Source organism: Schistocerca piceifrons, chromosome 9, assembly GCF_021461385.2.
Source record: "Schistocerca piceifrons isolate TAMUIC-IGC-003096 chromosome 9, iqSchPice1.1, whole genome shotgun sequence".
NCBI lineage: Eukaryota > Metazoa > Arthropoda > Insecta > Orthoptera > Acrididae > Schistocerca > Schistocerca piceifrons.
In genome coordinates this window covers 118202440-118227554 of record NC_060146.1, presented here as the reverse complement: position 1 = coordinate 118227554, position 25115 = coordinate 118202440, and the positions used below count along the sequence as shown (strand labels likewise).

Genomic DNA, 25115 nt, shown 5'->3' with positions numbered 1-25115 from the left:
ACTGCCATTATACACTATCTGTAAAACATTGTGAAGTACATGAAAGGATTTAATTGTATAAATGTGAAGCTGTGCAACAAGTAACTCGAAATAAATTACAGTGTAAGCCATGTGAGACTTTTTCTGGAAATCACATTGCATACATGTTTGATGCTAATCATAATCGAACACACTTTAACTAAAGCTTTTGTTGTATCTTTTATTCAGCAGCCTAATTAACAAAAATATAAAAACTAATTTCCCTTGTACAGGAAAAAATGCTTCATTTAATACTCACTTTATTCAGTTTAAAATTACATTAAACAATAATAAAATAGCAGAGAGTTAAACATTACATTTATTCAAATGTATGTCAGTAAATATATTTAAAACATCTCTCTTTCTGTCACACACACACACACACACACACACACACACACACACACAATATAATTCCACTGCAGACATGCTCGTCCCACATAATAAATCTTTTGAACTGTAAATACTTTTCACAATTACAATTATTTGGATGCTCCCACAATTATCTACAAGGAACTGGGGTATGGCAGTGGACACAAACGCGTCGTGTGACACGCAATTACAAATAATTAGTCATTTTACTCCTGCCAAAATAAATTGGGATAATTTCGACTTGCAATCAAAGGTACACAGTCACTTTGAGCACTAATAAAGAATAAATTCAAACACTCATCGTAGACTATTTTTCCACAGCACAGTGTTTCATGCTGACTCGGGGAGAAATACAGATATGCAGATTACCAAGACAATGTACAGTATCTTGTATGAAGCAGATATATACATCACTACTATACTTGTTAAAGTCAATGTAGAGAAACACATACACATCTGAAATTAAGAAAAGGTAAAAGAAAAAAAGATGGTCAGTGGATACATCAGTTTCACACTTGTATCTACAATTTCAATAAATGCACACCCAGTAGTCTGGAAATTTGTAACTACATGGTTTTGAACACCATCAATGCGTGATACAACACGCTTCCACATATTTAACAAATTATAAAACAAAGGCAAAAAGCATTACTTTAAACATATGCTCGAATAGATGCATTCAGCTGGCATAAAGATTTCCTAATATTTTACACCTTAGTCCAACAAACTAAATACTTCATCATGCACCCAGTATATATGCAATCCTTAGTGATATAATCAGTGCAGAGTATTTGCCACTTATGTGTGCTGTTATTAATCATTCTAGCCAACAGAGATTACAGCCTTTAGCATATCGTGATCACAAACTGCATTCGATGTTCCTCTATAGTCTGTCCAACTCTTAACACCTATCTCTGTCTCACAAGCCAATACTGGTCTATTACTGCAGGGAAGGAATTTGTCCCTGGTGATCCCTCCAAAGCTTTCAGGTAAATTTACAGAGCTATCAGAAACAAATATTGTGATGTGTCCACAATGTATTTTCATTCTGAAGCGGAATGTGGGCTGTTTTGAATCTTCCTAACACGTTCAAACTGTGTACCACGACAGCACTCAAACCCAGAACCACTGTCTTCTAAGACAAATGCTCTACTGGCTACGCAATCCACATGGGTAATGAGTCATGCCTCCATAGTCTAGTCAGTAAATCTGCATAGAGAATGCAATGGTTCCAGGTTCAAATCCCTTCCAGCACAAAGTTACTATACAGTTCCGTACTGGATATATATTCTGCTGCAGAGTTCTGGACTTATTTCGCAACTGAGCAGTTAAGAAATCTTACGCACCCCATAGCACTTAGGCTACAGTTGTTTTTTGCGTGTCATAAAAATAATAAAGTCCCAAAAACCAGGTTTTACAAACAAAGTAAATATCAAAAATCATACAGTTTATGATATATAACACATACATTATTGATACAATATAAAAGTACACTTGCACAATTTGAAAATGTTGATATTATACCACTTCAACAGTAACTGCATACATTATTGATACAATATAAAAGTACACTTGCACAATTTGAATATGTTGATATTATACTAGTTCAACAGTAACTGCATAAAATAAATGTAAGTAAGTAAAAGATTAAATGCCACTATAAAACTTTCGAAACTGAGAACAGTATTTTAGTCATGTTACATTAGTTCTTATGGAAAAGTCTTATCAAGAGAGCCAAATCCAAACAAGATTATCATCTCAACAAGACGGTATCTATAAGGACCTAATAATACAGTGCCATGTGGTGTAAGGAAGGATGACCATGGCTTAATGCCCAGCTATCAGTGATATTAATAGAGGCAAAGCATGATCTTTGAAGGGCAAATATGGGGAATGATATTGGCCAAAACTTTTCCAAATGTACCATCCAAGCATTTGCCATAAGCAATTTAGGAAAACAACAGAACACCTAAATATGAATGGCCATAACAGGGTTTGAAACTAACTACTCCCAAACACAAGTCAACTGCCTTCACCCAACCAGCTTGTTCAGTGTTTCATGCAAATGTGTCCTATAGGTTCAAAGTAAAATGTGTGGAAGCACCTTTACCAGTGTTGTATTATAATGCAAATGTTAAACATCAAGTAAGCAAAAGTGAACTAAATGAAAACAAATGAGGAGCCTTAACAAATGACATTATGCTGCTGAGCCAAAACAAAGACAAACTGAGATTTTTAGTGTCTTCTGGATCAAGGCCATAATGAGTTTTCACAAGTAGTTTTAAGTTACAAATCAGAAATTTAGGTTCCTGGGAGGTTGGCTAACCACATGTAATGAACTGGACCTAAGGTATAATGTGGAGATATATGTTTCATCAAGCTGCAAAATAGGCTGAGATAATGTATGCCACACAGAGTACAACCTATGATACAATCCTTCGCTCATTTGTTCTGAAACCTGGGTAGCTAAGAAGACTGAATAGTGGTGCAGCAAATCTTTGAACCTGTCAAAGACGGAGGACAAAGAACACAGTGAACAGAGATGTATGTCATGTGAAGGGGGAGGGATAACATATTGCAAACATCATGGGAAGCAAGCAGATCTGGTTGCAGGTCATGTGACAAGGAGTAATTCCCACACCGAGATGAGGAGAAAAATCATGGGAAACTTGTGTCACTGGTATATTAGGTGGGGAAGGAAAATGACCTAACTGAGGTGAGCATTTCAACACCGTGGGAGAAGACAGGTTTATATTGGAGGAGCCAGAGGCAGCTTCTGAAGGCTGTATGGGCCAATAACAGCTGGATGATAGATGCAAAGATAGGCAGATGGAGGGGTCACAGATAACAGTCTGTGGGGAAAAAACCCATTTTTGCTAATCATAGCTGCACAACATGAATCTTTTTTCTTCCAAGCCAGATTTCTTCACATTTATAAGTTTATTACATGATATGGGTCTCAAGGACTGGGTCTCTAGGTATGTTAAACTTACTGCGGTGCACAAATTAAGTCAAAAAATCTTACATGGTGAGATGAACCACAAACAGTTCCTGTGAGAGTTTTCAGCATATGGTAATTTATATTTGTGACAATGAGTTATTGTCTCTTCTGTACTGGCACCCCTAGGAGCAGAGCTGTGTAGGTCCCAACAACTGTTATATGCTATGAAGCCAATGTGAATACGGCTGTTACTAAGAACCAGAAGATGCAACTCCTTATTTAATATAAAATGTCCTAATACTGGATACAGATAGCTAGTCGTTAACCGAAAAGGTGATGGCACATGGTATCCATGAAGATCTTTGCTTCTATGACTAGTTTGTTTAACAATGCTCAATATGTGGTTGAAATGTTAAATACAATGCCACACAGTTTCGCTGTGAAATGACTCGAGTCAAACTGTATATTATTAAATTAAGAAAAGTACTACTGCTATATCCATAACACACAGGTGTCGCTCAGAAAATCTATACTTCAAAATACGAATGAATACAGTCAACAGTGCTGTTACAATATGCTGCCTGCCACATACCTAACACATATTACATAATATAGGTGCAGATGAAGTCACAACAATGATGCACGAAGTAATGTGCCCTTTTATAATTAATATACGCCACTGAATGCAAACAATGTTCAAATTGACTCAAATAAATATACTTTTCAAATGTAAAAGATATTTTATCACAAACATAGTTCAAGCAGACAGTAAGCCTTCTTGATTTTGCTCAAATAAATCAATATCCAATTATAAAACAATGTTCTTCCAAACATAATCTTAAACCATCATACGTATCAACAAATATGAACGCCTTACAGGTGTCTTAATTTACAAAAGAATTTTATATTCTTGTACTTGACACATTCGTGTAACAAGAATAATAGATGACAAAAATATTATTTTATATAGACATTCATATGTTTAAATATGTTTTACTACATCATTATGTCTGCTACCTTTGTTCTAAATACAGTATGACTTTTCATATGTGTATTTCACAAGTTTATATTAAAATCTTGAGTTTACTGTCCTGCAGCTGCCAGGATTTTTAAATAGATGCTGCTGTCCTTAGCACCATTTGGCAGTTTCTTTGAAGAGATTCTCTCTCGACCTTCAGAATCCATTAGGCTGAAAAATATTTTTTTATTAGAACTGTACATGTTGAGGCTAATTCAGCTGTAATCAACTGCATACTATCTGCAAAAGCAGAAACAATAAAAGCAAAGAAATTTCAAAACTAAAGTGATCATTCCAAACTAAAAAAAAAAGCATAAATTAGGGCCACATCTCAGAAAGGGCTGATACTGTTTTCTTCACCTCACTACAGATTAGTTAATAAAACTTATTTAGAATTACAAATGATTATTAATCTGTGTATGCCAAGTTGTTCCTGGCTAGTACAAGAAATGTAACACAAATTGTAAAAAAATCCAAACAATTCAATAGTCAATACAAACACACTTTATTGCTTTGAAACTATCTTCATCATTAAGAAGCACCATTCACAACCATGTAGTAATTGTTTATATGATAATTTGGTAAAGAAATATTGCAAAATGTTTCATTGTGACATGTCCAAAATGAGTACTGTCTCTCAGACCTGGACGCCAGCCATTTGTAGCTGTGCAATGATCTATCAATTTTGTGCACATTTCACCAACTGACTCACAAAGTTCAACTTGCCACGAAGAGCTCTCCATTTCTTCCTAACTATTCAGGCAGAGTGGGGGTGGGAGGAGTGTGGGGGGCAGGAAAGCATTTCCTATTATGTTGGTTGAATGAACATGAAAAGGCAGTTTGGCTTCTCCAAGGATGCAGGCTGCTCTAAGCAGAGACTGCACTGCACTAATTATACAGGGTGTCTTAAAAGAAAGTTTATATTTGAAGAGCTCTCTGCACATGTGCAACAAATTGGAGGAGAGTGGGGGTGTGTTCATCGCTTGCTTGGTCTTCACAAATTCAGTTGATATTGAGCATTTCTCAGGGGTGGACCACACGTTCTGTGAGCAAGCATTTTACAAAAACGGTGATCCGGAAACTGTAGCACAGAGGATATTTTGCAGTGATTGTGGATTTGCATACTGTGTTCCCCTAATCCGCAAATGAATGTTTGAAGAGACCTGTTCAACACGAGCCAAAGCAAAATCCACACAATCAACGTCTTCAAGAATGGGCGAATCTGCGGAGTTCGTAATTCAGTCTGTTCGTGATGATCCTAACCTCTCCAGTCGTAAGCGTGCAAGTTCTTTAATTGTGTGTAGATCATTACTGCACCCTTACAAAATCCAATTGGTACAAGAATTAAAGCCTGGATGCAAGACAAAGGCTGCAGTTCATTAATGATGTGACTGAGTGCCTTTCATTTAACAACATCTTGTTTTCTGATGAGGCTCATTTTCACATGAACGAGCATGTCAGTAAGCTAAATTGCCACTACTGGAGTGCAATGAATCATAAACAGAAGCATACAAAACTCCTTCATTCACCAAATGTTCCTGTATGGACTGCAATGTTGGCGTGAGGAATAATTGGCCCGTACTTTCTCGAGGACAAGAGCAGTCGTGCATTTACAGTGCATTTGGTATGTTATGCGATGATGTCAAATGACTTTTTGGTGCCTGAACTGCAAAACTCTCCTGATTGTTACCAAAGAACATGGGTTTCAGCATGACGGAGCCACTCCACACACGTCCAATGCATCTATATGAGAGACAGCGAAATTTTTCCTGCTAATTTGATCTCTAGGACGAGTGACATAAATTGGCCCCTACACTGCCCAGATTTGAGCCCCACGGACTTTTTTCTCATGGGGATCCATCAAATCTCAAGTGTATGTCAATAATCCTACTTCTCTGCAGCAATTGAAAGACAATATCTGTTGCGAAGTGACAGCCATCCCCGTGTCCACATGCCGAGTCATCATGCATAATTTTGTTTGTTGTTTAAATGAGTGCCATTGGTATGCTCGATTGCATTTAAATGACATTATTTTTAAGAAGCAAATTACTAAACTGTATATTTCAATAATAAAAAAGATTTTGTTGATGACTTCAACCTCTATTTTATTCTGACACGTCAAATATAAACTTTGTTTTGAGACGCCCTACACTAGGCGTCCTCAAAATATACAGGAAGACCTGAGAGGATGTATTGTGGGGTAAATGGGAAATTATTATACAACATGGATGCAGGGCTTATAAATTTACTTGTCCAAGAACCACTAAAAAGTTATATATTTACAATATATTTGATTTATAGCTCGATTTTCAATATTCAGATATAAAATAATTTAATTTAATTTTTTTAAGGTTAATAAAAATGGGAGGAGGATGAAAGCCTTCCCCGATAACCTCTAAAATTGACAACTTACCCACAACAGTCTTTAGTTCACTCAGTGATGGAAAATTAGGGGACAAAATTTTGCAGTCACAAATTTTCACACAGAACTAGGTAGAAGTGTCAGGAACAACGTACTAAAAATCCTGACCAGTTAGCTGTGAGTGTTGGGTTGGGGCAGTGGGTCAACAAGGGGAGTTATAGTTGGAGGGGAGAGTGGGAAATTGAAAGGTCACTTTTTTATGTTTTTCTGGTATAACTTGAAAACCGCAGCTCCTAGCAAAAGTGTTTCCCAGTACAAAACTAAACTACATTAAATTTCCTTCAAAAAATGTCCTATTCATTTTTTTTCTCTAGAATTAATAGTTTCTTTGCACAGACGATGGAAAAAGATCATATATTATTACCATTAACTAAAATGGGTTAAATGCAAATATTAAACTTGTGTGCAATATCTAAGTGTAGTAGAGCCATATTAATGGATAAATTGTGTTCCAGAGTGTGGAGAGGGGGAGATGTGAGGGATATAAATGAAAGGCAAGGCAGATTGCTAGAGTGTATTCATGCACTTTCCTCCTCCATAGGACTGCAAATAAAAGTTCAGGGGATTTCTCACTCTTATACACCAAACTAAATCATAGGAGGCAACTATAGGTATTTCACAAAGCTATATGGACCCTCTAAAGCACACCTAATGAATCACTGGTGACAAAGTGCGCAGATATGCTGGAGGACTTTTGCACAAAATGCATTAATACCGCATAGAACGCATATATGAATTACTAATAACACTAATGCAAGTAATGCACATGGACAGAATCTCTGTAAATCTCCGTACATTTTTCTAAAATTCTAGAGAGAAAATTGATTCTTAGTCATCTTGTATGGTAGCTGGAGGATTCTTCTGAGACAGATGATGTTCTACAGTACAAGCACTACTTCCTTTTCAGTTTATGGGCAGGCTATACCTCCCCAGCATTTCCAGTCCCGTTCTCTTATGCGAATAGACAAAATGACTTCACTGAGCACGTGTTTATATAATCGAGTTATTATTAGTAAGTCATATCTGCTTTCCATATAGCATTAAAGCACTTGGTGGGGGAAAAAAAAGCAAGAAACCACAACAACAACAACAACAACATCTGCACATCTGCACACTGTGTCAGCAATGATTTAAAAGGCATGCTCGGAGGGGCTGTATAACTTTGTGAAATATGCTGTAGTTTCTTCTTATGACATAGCAGGGTAGATATCGTGGGGAATCGCCGTTTCAACCTTCAGTTTGTAGACCTGTGAAGGAGGGAAGTTCATGAACGCAACCCGAAATTCTACCTTCCCATGTGCTTCTACCCCATACATCTCCTCCCACACTGTTACACCCCAATAACGCAGTTTATCTCTCAACATGGTTCTGCCCCACTGAGAAGTGGTACACACATTTAATATTTGTAATTAATCCTTTTTGTTTAAAAATGAACAATAATTTCACTTTACTGGAACAATATATTTAATTATTTGTAATTTTTTCCTCCCCTGAAACATGGAAACTATTGACCCTACAGAAAAAGTGAATAAGACCTTTTGTGTAGAAAATTTAACGTTGTACGGGAAATTTTTTGTTACCACCTGTGGCTTTTTATATTATTCGAAAGAAACATAAAAAAGTGACTTTTAAAGCCCTATCCCCACACCAATGCTCGTGATTTTTAGTATATTGTCCAGGACACTCCCTCCTAGCACTGAGCAAAAATTTGCTACTACATGATTTTACCCCAATAAGAAAATTAAATAAAATAAAACAAAAATTAAAAAAAAATAAAATATTACAGGGCAATATTATGGAAAGAACAGATTACTACTCACCATATAGTGGAGATAACAAAAAGACAAGCATAACAAAAAAGACTCTCAAACAAGTTAACGTATCAGTCAAAAAGGCAACGCAACAGAAAAACAAAAGAAAACAACGAAGAACAAAAATACTGCTTCAAGCAACAACAATTACAGACGTAAGACTGTCTGTAATCCTCTTTGAGGATGTCCACATGGACACTGCTATCTGTCACCATGATGCAGTTGTAACAACAGTTACTAACAAAGTACAAAGAGCAACAAATCAAGAAGAATAATTTATATTTTTAGCAAATTAGATAAAATGGCAGTAGTGCTGTATCTCAATAAGTAACTCAAATCATTTAGCCCTGGAGAGGAGCACAAGGTTTAGGAACTATGGCTCAGGTTTAGGGCTGACTGCACTTGATAAGAGAGGAGCCCTCCACAGTGCACAGTAACTCTAAAGGAACTTGTAAAGAAACAGAAATTACTCTATAACAGGTGTAAAACAAAGCGCAGAGCTATGGTTAGAGTTATGGAGATGTTGAATCAAACACATTTGGCTATCAAGAGAGCAGTGGGTAGCCTTCAGTGACTACTGTAGCAGATTTTTATTGAATGATGTCTCTCAAAAAGCAGAGCTATTTTGGTTATATTACAGGCTGTTAGTAGTACCACAGTTAATGTCCATTCAGCCAAGGGCGAGACAGGGACTGAAAATAAAGATAGCAAAGAAAAAGCAGAAATGATTAAACCTATTTTCAAATGTTGCTTACAAAGGAAAGCCCAAGAGTATTGCCCCAGTTTAATTCTCACTGAAAAGATGAGTGATGTAGATATTAGTGTCAGTGGTTTTGAGAAACAGCTGAAGACACTGAAGTTAAACAAAGCTGCAGGGTCCGATGGAATCCCTATCACAGAGCTATACTGAATATCTGGCTGAATTAGTCCCTCTTCTAACTATAATCTATCATAGTCCCTCTTCTAACTATCATAGATTCCTTGAAGAAAAAACTGTGCCCAGTAGTTGGAAGAAAGCACAGATCATACCCATCTACTAGAAGGGCAGCAGAAGTGATCCAGAAAACTACCATTTAATATCCTTGACATCCATTTGTTGTAGAATCTTAGAACCTATTTTGAGCTCAAACATAATGAAGTATCATGAGCAGGATGCTGGTTGGCATGGGTTCTGAAAACATCAATCATGTGAAACCCACCGAGCACTTTCCTCACATAACATGCTGAAAGCAATGGATCAAGGCAGTCAGGTAGATGCAGTATTTCTCAATTTCCAAAAATGGAGTGAGAGTCACTAACAGATTTACAAGTAACTTCGGCTGTGCCCCAGGGAAGTGATTCGGGCCCTTGCTGTTCATGTTGTATATTAATGAGCTTGCAGACAATATTAATATTAACCTCAGACTTTTTGCAGATGACACAGTTATCTATATTGAAGTACTGTTGAAAGAAGCTGCATAAAAGTTCAGTCAGGTGTTGAGAAGATTTCAGAATGGTACAGATTGCCAACTTACTGTAAATGTTCAAATATGTAAAACTCTGCAATTCATAAACTGAAAAAACTTCATATCATATGACTACAGTGTCTATGTTATAACTGGCCAATTCATACAAAAACCTGAGTGTAACACTTTATACGGAGATGAAATGGAACAATCATATATGTTCAAGTGTAGGCAAATCAGGTGGCAGACATCAGTTGATTTGTAGAATTCTAGAAAAATACAATAATTCTATATATTCTAATAATTCTATATAGAGATTGCTTATGTATCACTCATGCAACCTGTCCTAGAATATTGTTGAAGTATGAGAGACCTGTACCAAAAAGGACTAAAGGGAATATTAAACATAAAAAGAGCAGGGCAGCATGAATTGCCATGGATTCTCGAAGATAGACACGAACTATCCTGATGAATCCTATTTACGGAGTTTCAAGAATAAGCTTTAAATGACTTATCTTGAAATACAATACAACCTCTCAAATATTGTCCCGTAGGTTTCGTGAGAAGACAATTAGATTAATTACAGTGCGTATAGAGGCATCAAACATAGAAATAGGTATAAGGATCAATGGGAATGTCATTGACAATATACACTATCCAGAATGAAATTTTCACTCTGCAGCAGAATGTGCGCTGATATGAAACTTCCTGTCAGATTCAAACTGTGTGCCAGACTGAGACTTGAACTCGGCAACTTTGCCTTTTGCGGGCAAGTGCTCTACCATCTGAGCTACCCAAGCATTACTCATGACTGATCCTCACAGCTTTAATTCTGCCAGTATCTCATCTCCTTTAAAAACTTCACAGAAGCTCTCCTGCAGACTTTGCAGAACTAGCACTGGGTAGCTCTGATGCCAGAGAACTTGTCTGCGAAAGGCAAGGGTCCTGAGTTCGAGTCTTGGCCCGGCGCACAGTTTTAATTTGCCAGGAAATTTAATACACACTATGTCGACACGCTAGTACTGGCCAAAAACACAACACAGCCACAAACACCAACCCAAGAAATCCAGATCTGATGGATGAATTGTGCAAGTGCAATATGTGCACTTGGAGGAAGGTGTTTCTATGGTCTACTTCATTAACTGCAGCTTTTGTTTCAACAATTGAGTGCATTGTATAATGATACTATGTAATGTGCTAATGCAGTTACTATTTATCATAAAGCCTCTTTCCTTACTACATTTTGCTGCATAACATAAAAGCACAGTAATCTGGATTTTAAGATTTATTTATGCTTAATTCTGTAGGAAACATTTTGCACTATTACTTAAAGAGGGCATTTCTTTTAAGTTATGTGGTGCTTGGATTGATGATAAGTTCAATCAGACCCAGAAAATCAATAGCTGAACTGAACAAGCTAGAGCTGTATTTTTTAAGATGAGATTCTTTTTTTACCAACCATAATATATCTTGCAGCTGAGACTCCAAATGATAAAATGTTTTGTAATCCCAGTACTTTTTTACGGAAAGAAGGCATGGCAACAATGAAGAAAGTGGAGACATTCAAAATGTGACTATGTTAACAAGTGTGAAAATATCATGGACACGAAGCAGTTTTACTGCAAATTAATAAGAATAAGGAATTGAGGAAAACAATCAAAACCATAAAACTACAACATACTTGGCCATATCATGAGAGAAGAAAGGCACAATACTCTCATAATGGAAGGAAAAGGCGTAAAGAAAAGATCGATAGGAAGACAATGAACACTGTGACTGCAGAATGTTAGATGTGATTCAGGTGTGTGCCCAACAATTGTTTAGATAAACATATTCGAGAACATTATTAGCTAGAATGACAACCAACCTTTGAAGAGGCACAGCAACTTACGAAGAAGAACAGCGGCATTTAAACATTCATTCTTCCTGTACTCCATATGTGAGTGGAAAAATAAGCAGCCCCAGTAAGTGGTAAAATGGGAGGTACCCTCTGTTGTGCATTTCACAGTGGTTTACAGAGTAGATGTAGATGACTTGTCTGCAGCCTTGCTACATGCTGGTATCCAAAATATGGGTGCCAAAACCTTACAGAGCATCACTGTAGTAGTGCTTACAACCAGCTTGGGCATTGCAACATTATCTACAGCACATGGCAAAACGTAGTACATATATACAAAACATATGTAGCACTATCATTTTTAAGCTAACACTAAATGGAAACACTGAAGTGTGGTGCATATGCAGAAAATCTGTTGCACTTTCTGCAAGAGAGCTGACATAATGGAAACGTAATCACAGAGTACTGTATTCAAAGTTACTTTGCAGTGGTCGACTGTGGTATAATAGGCCAGAAAATTTTTAACATTTCACGTTACGTGTATAATTTGTCATGTTCAGAAGCTACACTGTTCCTGCCAACTAAGCCCTAATCCGATTCCACTGGGCCTCCATAAGTTGCGAGTCAGACTTGATCTTCAAACCTTTTTTTTGGCAGAATAGATGATCTTCAGATTCCTAAGTTTACAGCTGAGTGAATACAACCACTTTGCCCACAATATTTTGCCAGCTTTTCCTGCATTTTCCCTCACGTGTGTTGGGTGTAAACCTCACAGGTCTGCTACAGGTGACACAGGCCTCCAAAAACGAGAAGTGTACAGCAGACAAAAGGCAGAACAGTTGGACTCAAGGCAAAAGCAATATCAGTGTCACCCCCATCTCTATACAGTGGCATGCGACTACAAAGGTGAGAGCACTGAGAGTGATGGAGCATACCGTGTGTTGCCAAAGTAGTCTCCATCTCTGTTCCACCTCCCACTCTCCACCCATGACCTTCTCCGTTAAGTGACAAACCAGGCATAACGTCACTTTGGGGCCACTGTTTCTGCTTTTGACTCTACCAGGAAAAATTGATTTTCTCAGAAAATGATTGCGATCACTTTTTAACGCAATACTCATCTTGTTTGCTTTATTATTATTATTGTGGTGGTTGTTGTTATTGTTATCTTCTATCCAAAAACAGGTTTGATGCATTTTTTCGCACTATTCTATCCTGTACAAGCCTCTTAATCTCTGCATAACTACTACAATCTCCATCCATTTGAACCTGCTTACTGTGTTCATCCCTTGGTCTCCCTCTACAATATTTACCCCCCCCCCCCGCTCCCCCCCCCCCCCCCACACACACCTCACTCCATTACTAAATTGATGAATCTTCACATCTTAGGATGTGTCCATCAACTGATACCTTCTTCTCCAACTTGATTCATTACCTCCTCATGAGTTACTCAGTCTAACCATTAAATCTTGAGCATTCTAAATTAGCACCACATTTCAAAAGCTTCTGTTCTCTTCTTATCTGAACTGCTTATCATCCACATTTCCCTTCCACATGTGGCAACTCTCCTAATACCTTCATAAAAGATTTCCTAACATAAAAATTTATATTAAATGTTAACAAATTCCTCTTTTCAAAATCGCTTCCATTACTATTGCCAGTCTGCATTTTATATCCTTCCTACTTCGACCATCATGAGTTTTTCTGCTGCCGAAAAAAGTAGTACTCGTCTACTACTTTACTAAGGTAACTCTGTCAGATCTCATGTGATTTTAATTCAACTACATTCCAACACCCTTGTTTTACTTTTGTTGATGTTCATCTCATAATCTTCTTTTAGGACACCATCCATTATCTTCAACAGCTGTTCCAAGCCCTTTGCTATATCTGACTGAATTACAACATCATCGGCAAACCACAAAGTTTTTCTCTCTTCTTGCTGAACTTTAATTCTCTTTCCAAATTTTCCCTTTCTTTTATTTTTATTTTTTTACTGCTTGCTCAGTGTACAGACTGGTTAACACAGGGGATAAGCTATAGCATAGTCTCATTGCTTTCTCAATCACTGCTTCCCTTTCACACCCTTTGCCATTTATAATTGTGGTCTGGTTTCTGTGCCCATATTTTATTTCTGCTTCCTTCATAAATTCAAAACGTATTCCAGGAAACACTGTCAAAAGCTTTCTTTAAATCCACAAATGCTTTAAGCATCAGTTTGCCTTTCTTCAGTCTTTTCTAAGATAAATCGTAGGGGCAATATTGCATTGTACGTTCCCACACTTCTCCAGAATCCAAACTGATTTTCCTCGGGGTGGCTTAGTGCTTCCTTTAACCCACCCATAATGAACACTACAGTAGCTAAATATCTCCACCATATCTAAACTAACACAGTAAATGACTCTAAACGCTCCATGTGCACCACAAAGTGTGCACTATACTCAAGACCTAGTATAATGACGAACGTTACATGGCACACTGCAACTTGCCACTGTGTATTACCCCACCACCTGCCTTCTTACTTGCTCACCAATATAGCAGCAGTAGTGAAGTAAAGTATCACCTGTGCGCACAAAATGGTCAGTATTATTATGCAGGTACCTATATCTGAGACAATTTAATAAAGGAGGCAAGTGAGATTAGAGTGATGGATAATTTAACTAACAGCAACAGAGTGTTAATCTTAGTAAATTTTGTGAGGTGGCACTAAATCTGCTTACAAAAATCACATCTATCAGCTACGGACAACACCCCAAGAGAGCACATCAATTGTTATGGCATTGACAACACCAAAATACAGTCTCCATTACAAAAAACTGGTATAAACTACATCCTATGCAGTTTGCAGTTTATCGAGATCCAAACAGCAAGCAACTGAGATTTTCGATTGATACACTAAAGTATGATTAGTAGGGAAGCTGTCAGAATCTTGCAGGGAAAAAATGATAACATTCAGATACGGACCTGGTGTTCTGCTGATTATCACTCTCCATTTGTCTCCGCAGTAGGAAGTGCACACAATAGGTGGCCTAAAAACGTACATCTGTCTGCCACCCAGAACACTGCAGTTATAGGGGAACCTACAATGGACTCTTTAACCCGTTACGCAACTTGACATGGCAGGCAGGCATGGAAAGCCACTTGCATTATTTTTACACCACCTTATTAACACCCTCTTCGAATACCAGATTAAGCTTTAAAATAGTAGTGGCTTGAAAACAGTTATGACTACGAATAAAAAGGGTTCAACACCAATAATGTGGCAAAGAAGTCACTGAGATATTCAACACAATGCTTACAAAGCTCCAAGGGCTGGTACTTGACATGATTTGACTTTCCTGTACAAGGCAACTCCACCTTTCGTAAAATTTTGTTGTATAATAGTGTGATATTAACCTTTAACTCCAAAGGCACATCCTATCAATTTCCCATAGTTCAAAATGATGTTCCGATAATGCTGGAACGTGTCTACAAATACACCATTTAACCGTTCACTTCTCAGCACTGAAATTTGTAGGTTCATCCCTTGTATTTAATATCCTGTTGACAATGATGTCCAAGATGGGGTACACACTTGAACTGGACAAGATGAGGAAGAGATGTATCCTTGGTTTAGGGAAATCATACAAAACCTTTTTATTTTAAGAGACTCCTAATGTTTTGGCAGTATACAGTGAAGCAAACACTATTTGTTGTCCAAGCTGTGTTGTTTTGCTTTCCTACACATTCCTTCAAATGAGAGCACTAGTATTATTGTAGCTCTGTCCTTTGATAGCAAAGATCTAGTGAAAACAATGTTTTGCTCAGATCGACCACTGGTTTAGCAGTAATGTAGTTCCAGCATTAAGCTAAGCAACTTAACTTAAAGCCAAATCCAACAGAAGTAGACTGTCATGTATGATATGATGTAGTGAGGTGTGATCTCACCCATACTTGGTTGGTTTGTGGGATTAAAGGGACCAGACTGCTACGGTCATCGGTCCCTTTCACCCATATTTAATTTCCCTATTTTCCTGAGGAACTTCCCAAGTTTTGCATTTACTGTTCAACGGAATCCTAAACAGAGCTTGTGAAACTACCTGAAAAGTAACATTGGTCAGTTAATTGTCTGATGTCATCAACAGTGAGGGTGATGTTGAGTTGGAGCTGTACACAGTATTTTGAAAAAGAGCCAAATTCACAGATTACATTACTCACCCCTTCACTAGACTTCAGATTATAAGTAACATGGTATTCACCTCTAGAACAGGTGTGAAGCTGCCCAGATGTGGCTACAATGCAATACGACTTTTGTAGCCTTCCCCCTCCCCCTCCCCCATGCTACAGTTAGACTCCCCTCAATTTACGGTAGTCTGAAAAGTTTTGGCAATCTCAAAAATATTTATATTCTGTTGCAGGGGTTCATATACAGCAGACACTCAGAGACTAGCATATCCCTCAAAATAATAAACTAACCACCTATCTTGCACGAATCACTAGCAAGATGCACAACTGACAAAATTAGCCACCATTTCTTTGACTTTTATTCTCAATACATGATAAAGAGAGATTTTGACCTGGCTAGTTTCATTCACTCCAGACACTTGTGACTTCACATGCATGTTTGGGAGGGCTTGAAGTCATCTTGAATGAGAAAGAGCAACTACGCATGTGGCTGCCAGATGACTATCACAGCAGTTGCTAGACAAGCAGTTGTGAGTTTGGAATACTTGCCATTCCTACAAATACAGGAAAAAATACATCTTTTTCAAATGATGCACAATACACAGACCCACACCTATAACACCCCCCCCCCCCCCCCACACACACACACAAACAGATATATATACGATATCTCACACTTTCCTCAACTGTGACATGATATAGACATATAGTTTTGTGGTTATAATAATACGGTGGCATGAACAATACTTTTCTTAGTTGCTTATTACTTAGAGGCATATGATGGCTTCTGAGTGTCGGCAGTATGTGAACATCTCGAAATACTTTTGAAATTTTTGGACAAAGTGGTATAAAGATTGGCAACTTGTTTTAAATGTTCAAAAATGTACATTTCTTGAAAACAGTAGCTCCTAGCAAACATGATTACTACTGCAAAATTAAACTGCAGTGCATTAAATTTCATACAAAAAGGTCCTATTCACTTTCTCCTCCAAGACTAATAATTTCTGCATTGCAGGGGATGGGAAAAATTGCGAATTATTAAAAATATTGTTCCGACACAATAAAATTATTGTTTATTTGTAAATGAAGTGGGTGAAGAGACGTATAAGGGATAAATTGTGTTCTGGGGGTGTAACAGCGTGGAGCGGGGATCTGAGGAGTAGAAACGTGAGGGAAGGTAGGTAACCCGATTGTGTTCATGTACTTCCCTCCTTCAAAGGTCTGCAAACAGAAGACTGAACAGGTGGTTAAGTGATTCCCCACACTTATCTACCCCACTATGTCATAAGAAGCATTTACAGGATATCATGCAAAGTTACACTGACACTCCACAGCGCACCTTCTGAAGCACTGGGGACGCATTGCAAAGACGTGCCTGGGGGTATTTATATTCCACAAAATACATTAACACAACAGGGAATGCACATATGTACTAATAATGCTACCACAAGTAATGCATATGGACAGAATCTATGTAAATCTCTGCACACTGTTGTGCACTGCTAGAGAGGAAACTGTTACTTTGTCATCCTGTACGGCAGCTATGATGTTCTTCCGGAAAAGGCAATTTCCTACACTGCGAGTACGGCTTGGTTTTCAGTTTACAGACAGGCTACACCTCCCCAGCAGTCTGTCCAGTTCTCCTATGTGGATAGACAAAATAACTTCACTGAGCTCGCATTTATGCAGTGGAGTTATTTTCGTTTTATTAAATGAGTCCTTTTTGCCCGTGTTAAGTGGGCTATTATGTAAAATACATACATACATACATTAATTTGTTGAGTGTGATACTGTCAGTGGCCTACGTAGTGCTGGTGGGAAAGGGATTGAATTGGTAAATAAGATGCATTGCTGCTGTCAATCGATGAGAGCATATTGTAAAGCCACATAATTCTGGAGGGACTGGATTGGTAAATACAACACCTTGCTGCTGTCTATTGATGATTGTGTATTGTAAAGCCAGGTAATTATGCTGTAGTCACTTGGTGAATTAATGAATGACCAGAAAGTTAGTGCACTTCTCTTGCCATTAATTGTGTTACTAATAGGTTACATAATTTTCTTCTGTTCAGGAATTGCTGGCAGTCATAGAGTGTGCTGCACTGGGTGGAGCCACTTACACACATCCACAGTATATCTTTCAAGATGGGTGTGAATCTGTCTGATGGAATGGGACTGATTACGTTCAAGTCTAGAACAGTAATCTGTTGTAGTACACTTTCTGACTTGCACTGAAACATCTGAAGTTCTATAACATCTAGGTGACCAATTCCTGTTGCAGAAGAGGACAATTTAAGCCTCTGGGCCTCTTCAGATGTGAGAGCAGAGGCTGTGGTTATGCATTTGATGTGCCTCATGCTGTGAAACGTACTCCAGACAGTGACAATGGAGACAATGAAATCAACATTGTCGAACACATATTGACAGCATGTTACAATTGGGGCAGGCTCTGCAGTGCGGTGGGCAGCTGACAGCTGTAGCTGTGCTTTCTTACATAACAGTTCACTTAACAACTGCAAATAAGTACTTATTCAAATTGAAAATAACTCCGGCACTACATATGCTCAGTGAAGTTATTCTGTCTACTCTCATAAGAGAACCAGACAGGAAATGCTGAGAAGGTATAGTCAGCCTGCAAAACGAAAAGCAAGCTGCGTGCGTGACGGGGGACTTTGCCTTTCCCGGAATGCTTCAGTTACTATACAGGTTGCTAGAATCAATTTCCCCTCTGACAGTGTAAATTTGGTCCAAATGTGTTTCTTGTATTAGTGTTATTAGTAACTCATTTCTGCATTCCATGTATCATTAATGCATTGTATGGAAAATAAACATTCCCTGGGCATATCTGCACACTGCATCACCAGAGATTCCTAAGGTGTGCTATGGACAGTTGGTGTAACTTTGTGAGACACACTGTACTTGCTTTTTGTGAAGTAGAGGGTAGGTGGAGTGGGGAATCAGCTGCTCAATCTTCAATTTGCAGACCTATGAAACAGGAAATCATAAACACAATCCTGTCACCTACCTTACCTCATGCTTCTACCACACACATCATCTCTCCTTTTCATCCTGTCACACCCCCAGAAGACAATTTATCCCTTAATATGGCTCTACTGCACTTACTTGTGGTGCACAGATTTAGTATTTGTTTTTAACCGATTTCATTTAAAGATAAACAATTTAAAGAAAAAAAAACAATGAAAATAAATAGCTCAAAATATGTACTCATACGGCATACAGAAATATGCTTTTATGCCCACATGACAGGTAACCAGCAGTGGCTCTGATTTGCCCGAAATGATTTAGAAAAACAACAGAAAACCTAAATTAATATGGCGAGAGAGAGAGAGAGAGAGAGAGAGAAATCTCCATCCTCCCAAATATAAGGTGTCTTAACAACTGTACTGCCTCATTCAGTTGGCCCGTACTGTGCAATGTTCTCTTATTTACACAACAATTTGCTCTAGGTAACTTATATTTTGAAATACAGTTTTTTTTCTTCACAGCTGCACACACTAAGAAGTACTTGCTGTCGACTCCTGGTATATTTTAATATTGTGCATTTTCATTTTATGTACTGTGTATGATACTGTTCAGCTCAAAAATTGAAATTTAACATGTTTCGTGCATAACACGGGTGATGTATGCTCAAAACTGACATTTCTCACCTAATGTCATGATCAAATATTCCGCATGTCTTTACAGCACCCGCGTTTCTAATGCTTCATTGCTTATACATTAGTATCTATTGTGGATGCTAGTCAGTTGTATCCTGATGATGCCCCAAAAAGCTGAAAATTGCTTAATAATAAGCAAATTAATACAACAAAAATGCAGCTTTTTTCAACTTTAAATATAAAATTGTTCTCCTAAGAATTGATGGAAGAATCCATAAATGTGTATCTTTTCAACTGAGATCATCAATTTCTGGAAGGATGGGAAAGGAAATCAGCTGTGCTGTGCACTTTTCAAAGAACCATCCCCAAACCTGGCTCCAAGTGATTTACAGATATTACAGAAAACCTTTATCTGGACAGCCAAGGAGAAAGATTCGAAGTGTCGTACTTCCAAACACAAATCCACCTTCTTACCACTTCGCCATCTCTCTTGATCCAGATGGTCCAGTGTTGCCCGTGTTCTTTCACAAAAGCACTGTTGATAAACATTACAGAAATAATGGTGACAGTTCTCAGAGATGTATACATCATACGGTACTGTCAGCTAAGATTTAATATATCAGCCAGATGAATCACTCGACACTGTTGCCCACACACAACAGCTGCCTGGCAACGGAGCCGACAAACACCTGTGCAGTTTGGGGTCAAGGAAAGCCATGGGGCACTCCCACAGTCTCTACTGTGTGTCTAAACAGGTAACAGACCTGACGTTGACTGACAGTAATACTGTAACGCCATAGTGAATGCAGATATCTGCAGATCAAAATGTGCTTTTTAATGGCAGAGGTGACAAACGGACACATTTGCAGGACACAGGATGGCAACACTCTAAGGATGAGACAAAACTTGTCGAGCAACAAAATACCTTCTAGCAATGACTTTGTTGCCGGTTGTGTGGGGGTCTTTCAACTGTGAGAATTTTGTGTGGTACACAACAGTTAAGTAAGAACATGAGCTGGCCAAATGGGTGCACGGTCATGTCCAGGGAATGTAGAATGCTGGGGAACAGATTCTTTCAGTGTGGGACAGTTAACTTTGAGACAGCAGATTGTACACTTCCTGATGAGATTTGATAATAGAGACTTCATCTAGAATCACCGCAGAAGAGACGTCGATGACGACATCGATGAGGCTTGGCTTTCGAGCACTGCTGCCGCTAATGCCAAACATCCAGCTCCAGTTGTTGCCATAATATGAGATACACACCATCCGCTACATCTACTCTGCCAGCAGCCTAACTGTTGTTCAGAAAATGAGTTAAACTGCAGCACTCCCGTCGTGTAGTGAAGACAATCATATCCGGAAGCATACTCATGAAGAGCATAAACATATAAGACGCCAGGAAAATCTACGGAAACACAATCCTGAGAGCTTTTTGCTATTGGTAATGGACAAATTACTGTTTTCTTTCATTTGTTAAATGGAAACAGGTCAAGTATTTTGAAACAGATATTTATTAAGTATTTATAATCATGCCACAAAATACTTCTATCCATTAAAATAAATTTTTGTGACAATATGATTACAATCTTGCTGCTGGCAGTCCCAACTCATTTATGCAGTATGCAAATGCTGCACTCAAGTGCATCTGAAATAAATGATAATTTAATAGAAACGTGTGAGCTTTTGGAGCCAGTGGCTGTTTCTTTGAACAGAAGTTTTGAATGGAAAGGAAGAGGGATGAAGGAAAAGTACTGGTGAGGTTCAGGAAATGGAAAGAGTTGCCGAGAAGTCACTCAGAGCCCCAGGTCAGGGAGATTTACTGGATGGGATAATAAGGTTTTCTCATGTTTTAAATCCTATCAGTCCTTTTCCTTCATCCCTCTTCCTTTCTCGCCAACCTCTGCCAGGAGGAGAAGCAACAGACTCCAAAAGTTCACACATTTACACATCTTTTGTATGTATTTTGCTTGCTGCCATTTGCTGAGTAGGTAAAACATATTGTACGTTTCACAAATGAGATTGAAGTGTTGTGTATAGTGAACAGCATTTTGTGTTATTCATTAAAATTGTGGGGGGGAGGGGGACAAGAAAGAGGGGAGGGGGTAAGAGAGAAAGAGAAAGAGAAAGAGAGAGAGAGAGAGAGAGAGAGAGAGAGAGGGAAGACAGGGTAGGGGATCTCAATTCCACAACATGGTTTACTAATCTTGTATAGTATTAAAGAAGTTGCTGAGCTTATTGGTTGGTTTAAACAAGGAGGAAAGGGACCAAACTACGAGGTCATTGGTCCCTTGTTCCTAATAACACAATGCCACAAGTGTGAGAATAAAGCAGACAAGACATACAACACAAAACAGAAAGAAAGGAAAGACCACAAGAACGAATAAAAGGCAACAGACACTAAATGGAACAAAAGAGGACAAGAAAAGAACAGAGAGATGCAAGAAACAGAAGAGAGTAAAACAAGGAAGCAGATTACAGTGGCTGGCCGACCACGGAAATAAAAAGGAAAAGCCAGCCACTCTGCAACACATTAAACCCTCCACCCTAAAAGCACTATGGTGGAGGACACAGAGGGACAAAGGACATGCACTAAATCTCAGATTGAATGATAAAACCCACCCTCATGGATGAAAGGCAAAACCAAATCAACCGATGAGGCGTTGTCTGCTAAAATCAATAACATGTCCAGCAACCGAAGCTGAAGTTGCAGGGCAGCCAAACAAGGACACAGCAGAAGAATATGGGCTACTGTCAACTGGGTGCTGCACCAACACTGAGGTGGATCTTCATGGCGCAAGAGGCAGCCATGGGTCGCCCAAGCATGGTCAATACAGAGCCGGCAGAGAACCACGGAGCCCTGTGACAGGCCCCCATCAGGGACTTCCATACATTTGTGGTCCCCTTAATGGCTCACAGTTTGTTGTGCGTGCTGAGATTTTGACGTTCCGTCTCCCAAAGCTGAACAACGTTGCAGCGTAATAACGAACACAGGTCAGTTGTGGGGATGCCCATCTCCAGAAGTGGTTTCTGTGTAGGCTGCTTGGCCAGCAAGTTCATTTCCTGCATGGATGGACTCCTGCATAGGCAGTACCAAAGGAAGACAAGGGTAGCACTGGTCGATAGTTTTCAGGGTGCTCAAGGAGTCAATACATTAAAGAAAAGACTCCCCAGGGCGTGAACGGAGATACTGAAGTGCACGAGAAATGGCCACCAGCTCTGCAGTGAATAGACTGCAGCCATCGGGTAAGGAATGCTGTTCAATATGGCCACCGTGAACGTAGGCAAAGCCAATGCGACCACCAGCCATCGAGCCGCCGGTGTAAACCATTTCAGAGCCCCAGAATACGTCAAGAATCAAGAGGAAGTGTCAGCGAGGAGCCGCAGGGTTAACGAAGTCCTTAGGGCCATGTGAAAGGTTCAGACAAAGCTGGGGCCGAGGCGTACACCATGGAGGCATACGTGAACGGACCGCAAGTAGAGATGGTAAAGGGAAAGCCTCCAGTTCGGAGAGAAGGGACCACACGTGAACCACAATCATTAGCCCCGACATGGGCCGCTGATGCGGGAGATGGACTGCCACGGGCGGAAAAGGAGATGGTAATTCGGATGCTCAGAAGCACTACAAAAGTGTGCTACATAACTGGTGAGCAGTTGTGCACTCCTGTCGCTAGTCGATGCTGAGCTTATTGTGCCAATCTGTCAGAGAAATCACTACCACTACAGTAACTTCCCTTCATTCCGTAAAATACAGAGGAGTGGTTTGTTATTCAATCCTGAAATTTGGAAAATCGAAAAAATGTCATGGAAAAACAAAGCTTTGATGGTGGCTTGTGAGTTGTGCCTGGACGAGTCAGTTCAAGAGAGGCAAAGGTCCCTGGTTTGTGACCCAGCCCACCATACAGTTTTGATATGGAAGCAAGTTTCAAATAATTGCTTGGATGGTGAACGGCTCCAAATTGAACACCACTCCCTACATTTAATGTCAATGACGACTTTTCCATTTATCAGCAGCAAATAGTTCTATGGACAAGTGATGAGACTAAGACTTTCCTGGTTGAGCAGTAAAGTGTATTTGCACATTTCACACTCTATGTGTTTAGCTAGGTTCACCCCACTCCCCTCTTTGTCTTTCTCTCTTATGCAATACTTTGGCAACTGGCCTAATGATCATCTCTAAATAAAAGATTATACCCCCATATGTTGGGCAGAACATAGATTTACACAGAATTTGAGAGACCAGCAGACGTCTTCAAAAAGTCGTTCTAAGCAGATTACAAAGCCTAACAGTCGTTTAATGATGGAATAAAAATGAAAAATAAACCATAATTTTTTAACAATTTTTGGTGCAGAACACAACCAGCCGTGAATACTTTTAAGAAGTTCCAGGCCATTCCCATCTTTACATGGCTACACGTGTATTAGTACAGTATCAAAATCACCAGTAGAATGTCGTCTGCTACAGTAATTTGTTCTAGTGAATAGTGTTTTGTTTTGTTACGCTCCCTTAAATATTTCTAGGAGGAATCAGATAGTATTTCACAGTCAACAAGATGATACTCTTGCTCAAATAAATAAATAAATAATAAACAAATGAAAAACAAACCGAAACTGTAAATTATCACGAAAAATAGTATGAAGTGTCCCTGTGTCACAGGGATTTGTGGAATATGTGGATGCTGTTTACATATACACACTTTTTTGTGTGTCCTCACAGAAATGTAAATGGACTAAAATGAGGCAAAACACCTTCACTTCATGTATTAGGCAAATTGCCTGTTATGGTAGCAATCTCTTCTATAATTTTCCTATATTTCTTCTTCAAGTGCCTTTATAACTGAGAGCTCTTGCTAGAAGCCTTTCTCCACCTATGCCATTTACATCTTTCCTCCATTTTGTCATTTTGCTTTTATTTTTTTCATTTAGGCTACACATCTCTAACTGTGCACTTATATCCTAATTTATTTTACTATCTTCTCTTGTAAGTCCTTCCAATCTTCTTACAAATCTTTTTTTTTTTAACCTCTAGTCTATTTTCTTGATGTCTTGTCCATCACCAATGCTTCACTTCTACAAATAAGGGTTGGAGCTGCTACAGTTTTGTAAAACCTCAGGGTTCTTTTGTTTTGCAAATTTAGTAGTATTGTTCCACATATACAAGTATATTTATTTAATTTTTGCTCCATGTCATGGTTGTATTCTTATGTGATGTCCAATCCTAGACACTTAAAATGTTTAACCCACTCCAAGATTTTTTTATTCAAGACTACTTTCGATTTTACAGGTTGTATGCTCTGAAATCCATCATTTTATCTACAGAAAATTTTTGTTTGCATTCTGAGGCTATCTGCTATAACTCACAGATCCCATCTGAAGGTCGTACATTTATTCCCTGTAATCAGTGTTAGGTCACCTGCGTACAGGATTGCAAATACAACATTTTACCCCTTTCTTTGTATCCATTGGTTTGTGATTA

General features: G+C 38.7%; 1 protein-coding gene across 1 annotated transcript in view; it reads right to left on the bottom strand.

Annotated features, from left to right (window-relative positions):
* Positions 1 to 261: 261 nt before the first annotated feature.
* The window catches only part of LOC124717042 (YY1-associated factor 2), a 35378-nt gene continuing 10524 nt past the window's right edge, over positions 262 to 25115 (bottom strand). The window contains exon 2 of the mRNA XM_047243704.1: positions 262 to 4520. Coding sequence (XP_047099660.1) covers positions 4516 to 4520 — 5 coding nt within the window. The 3' untranslated portion in view covers positions 262 to 4515. The remainder of the gene's footprint in view (positions 4521 to 25115) is intronic.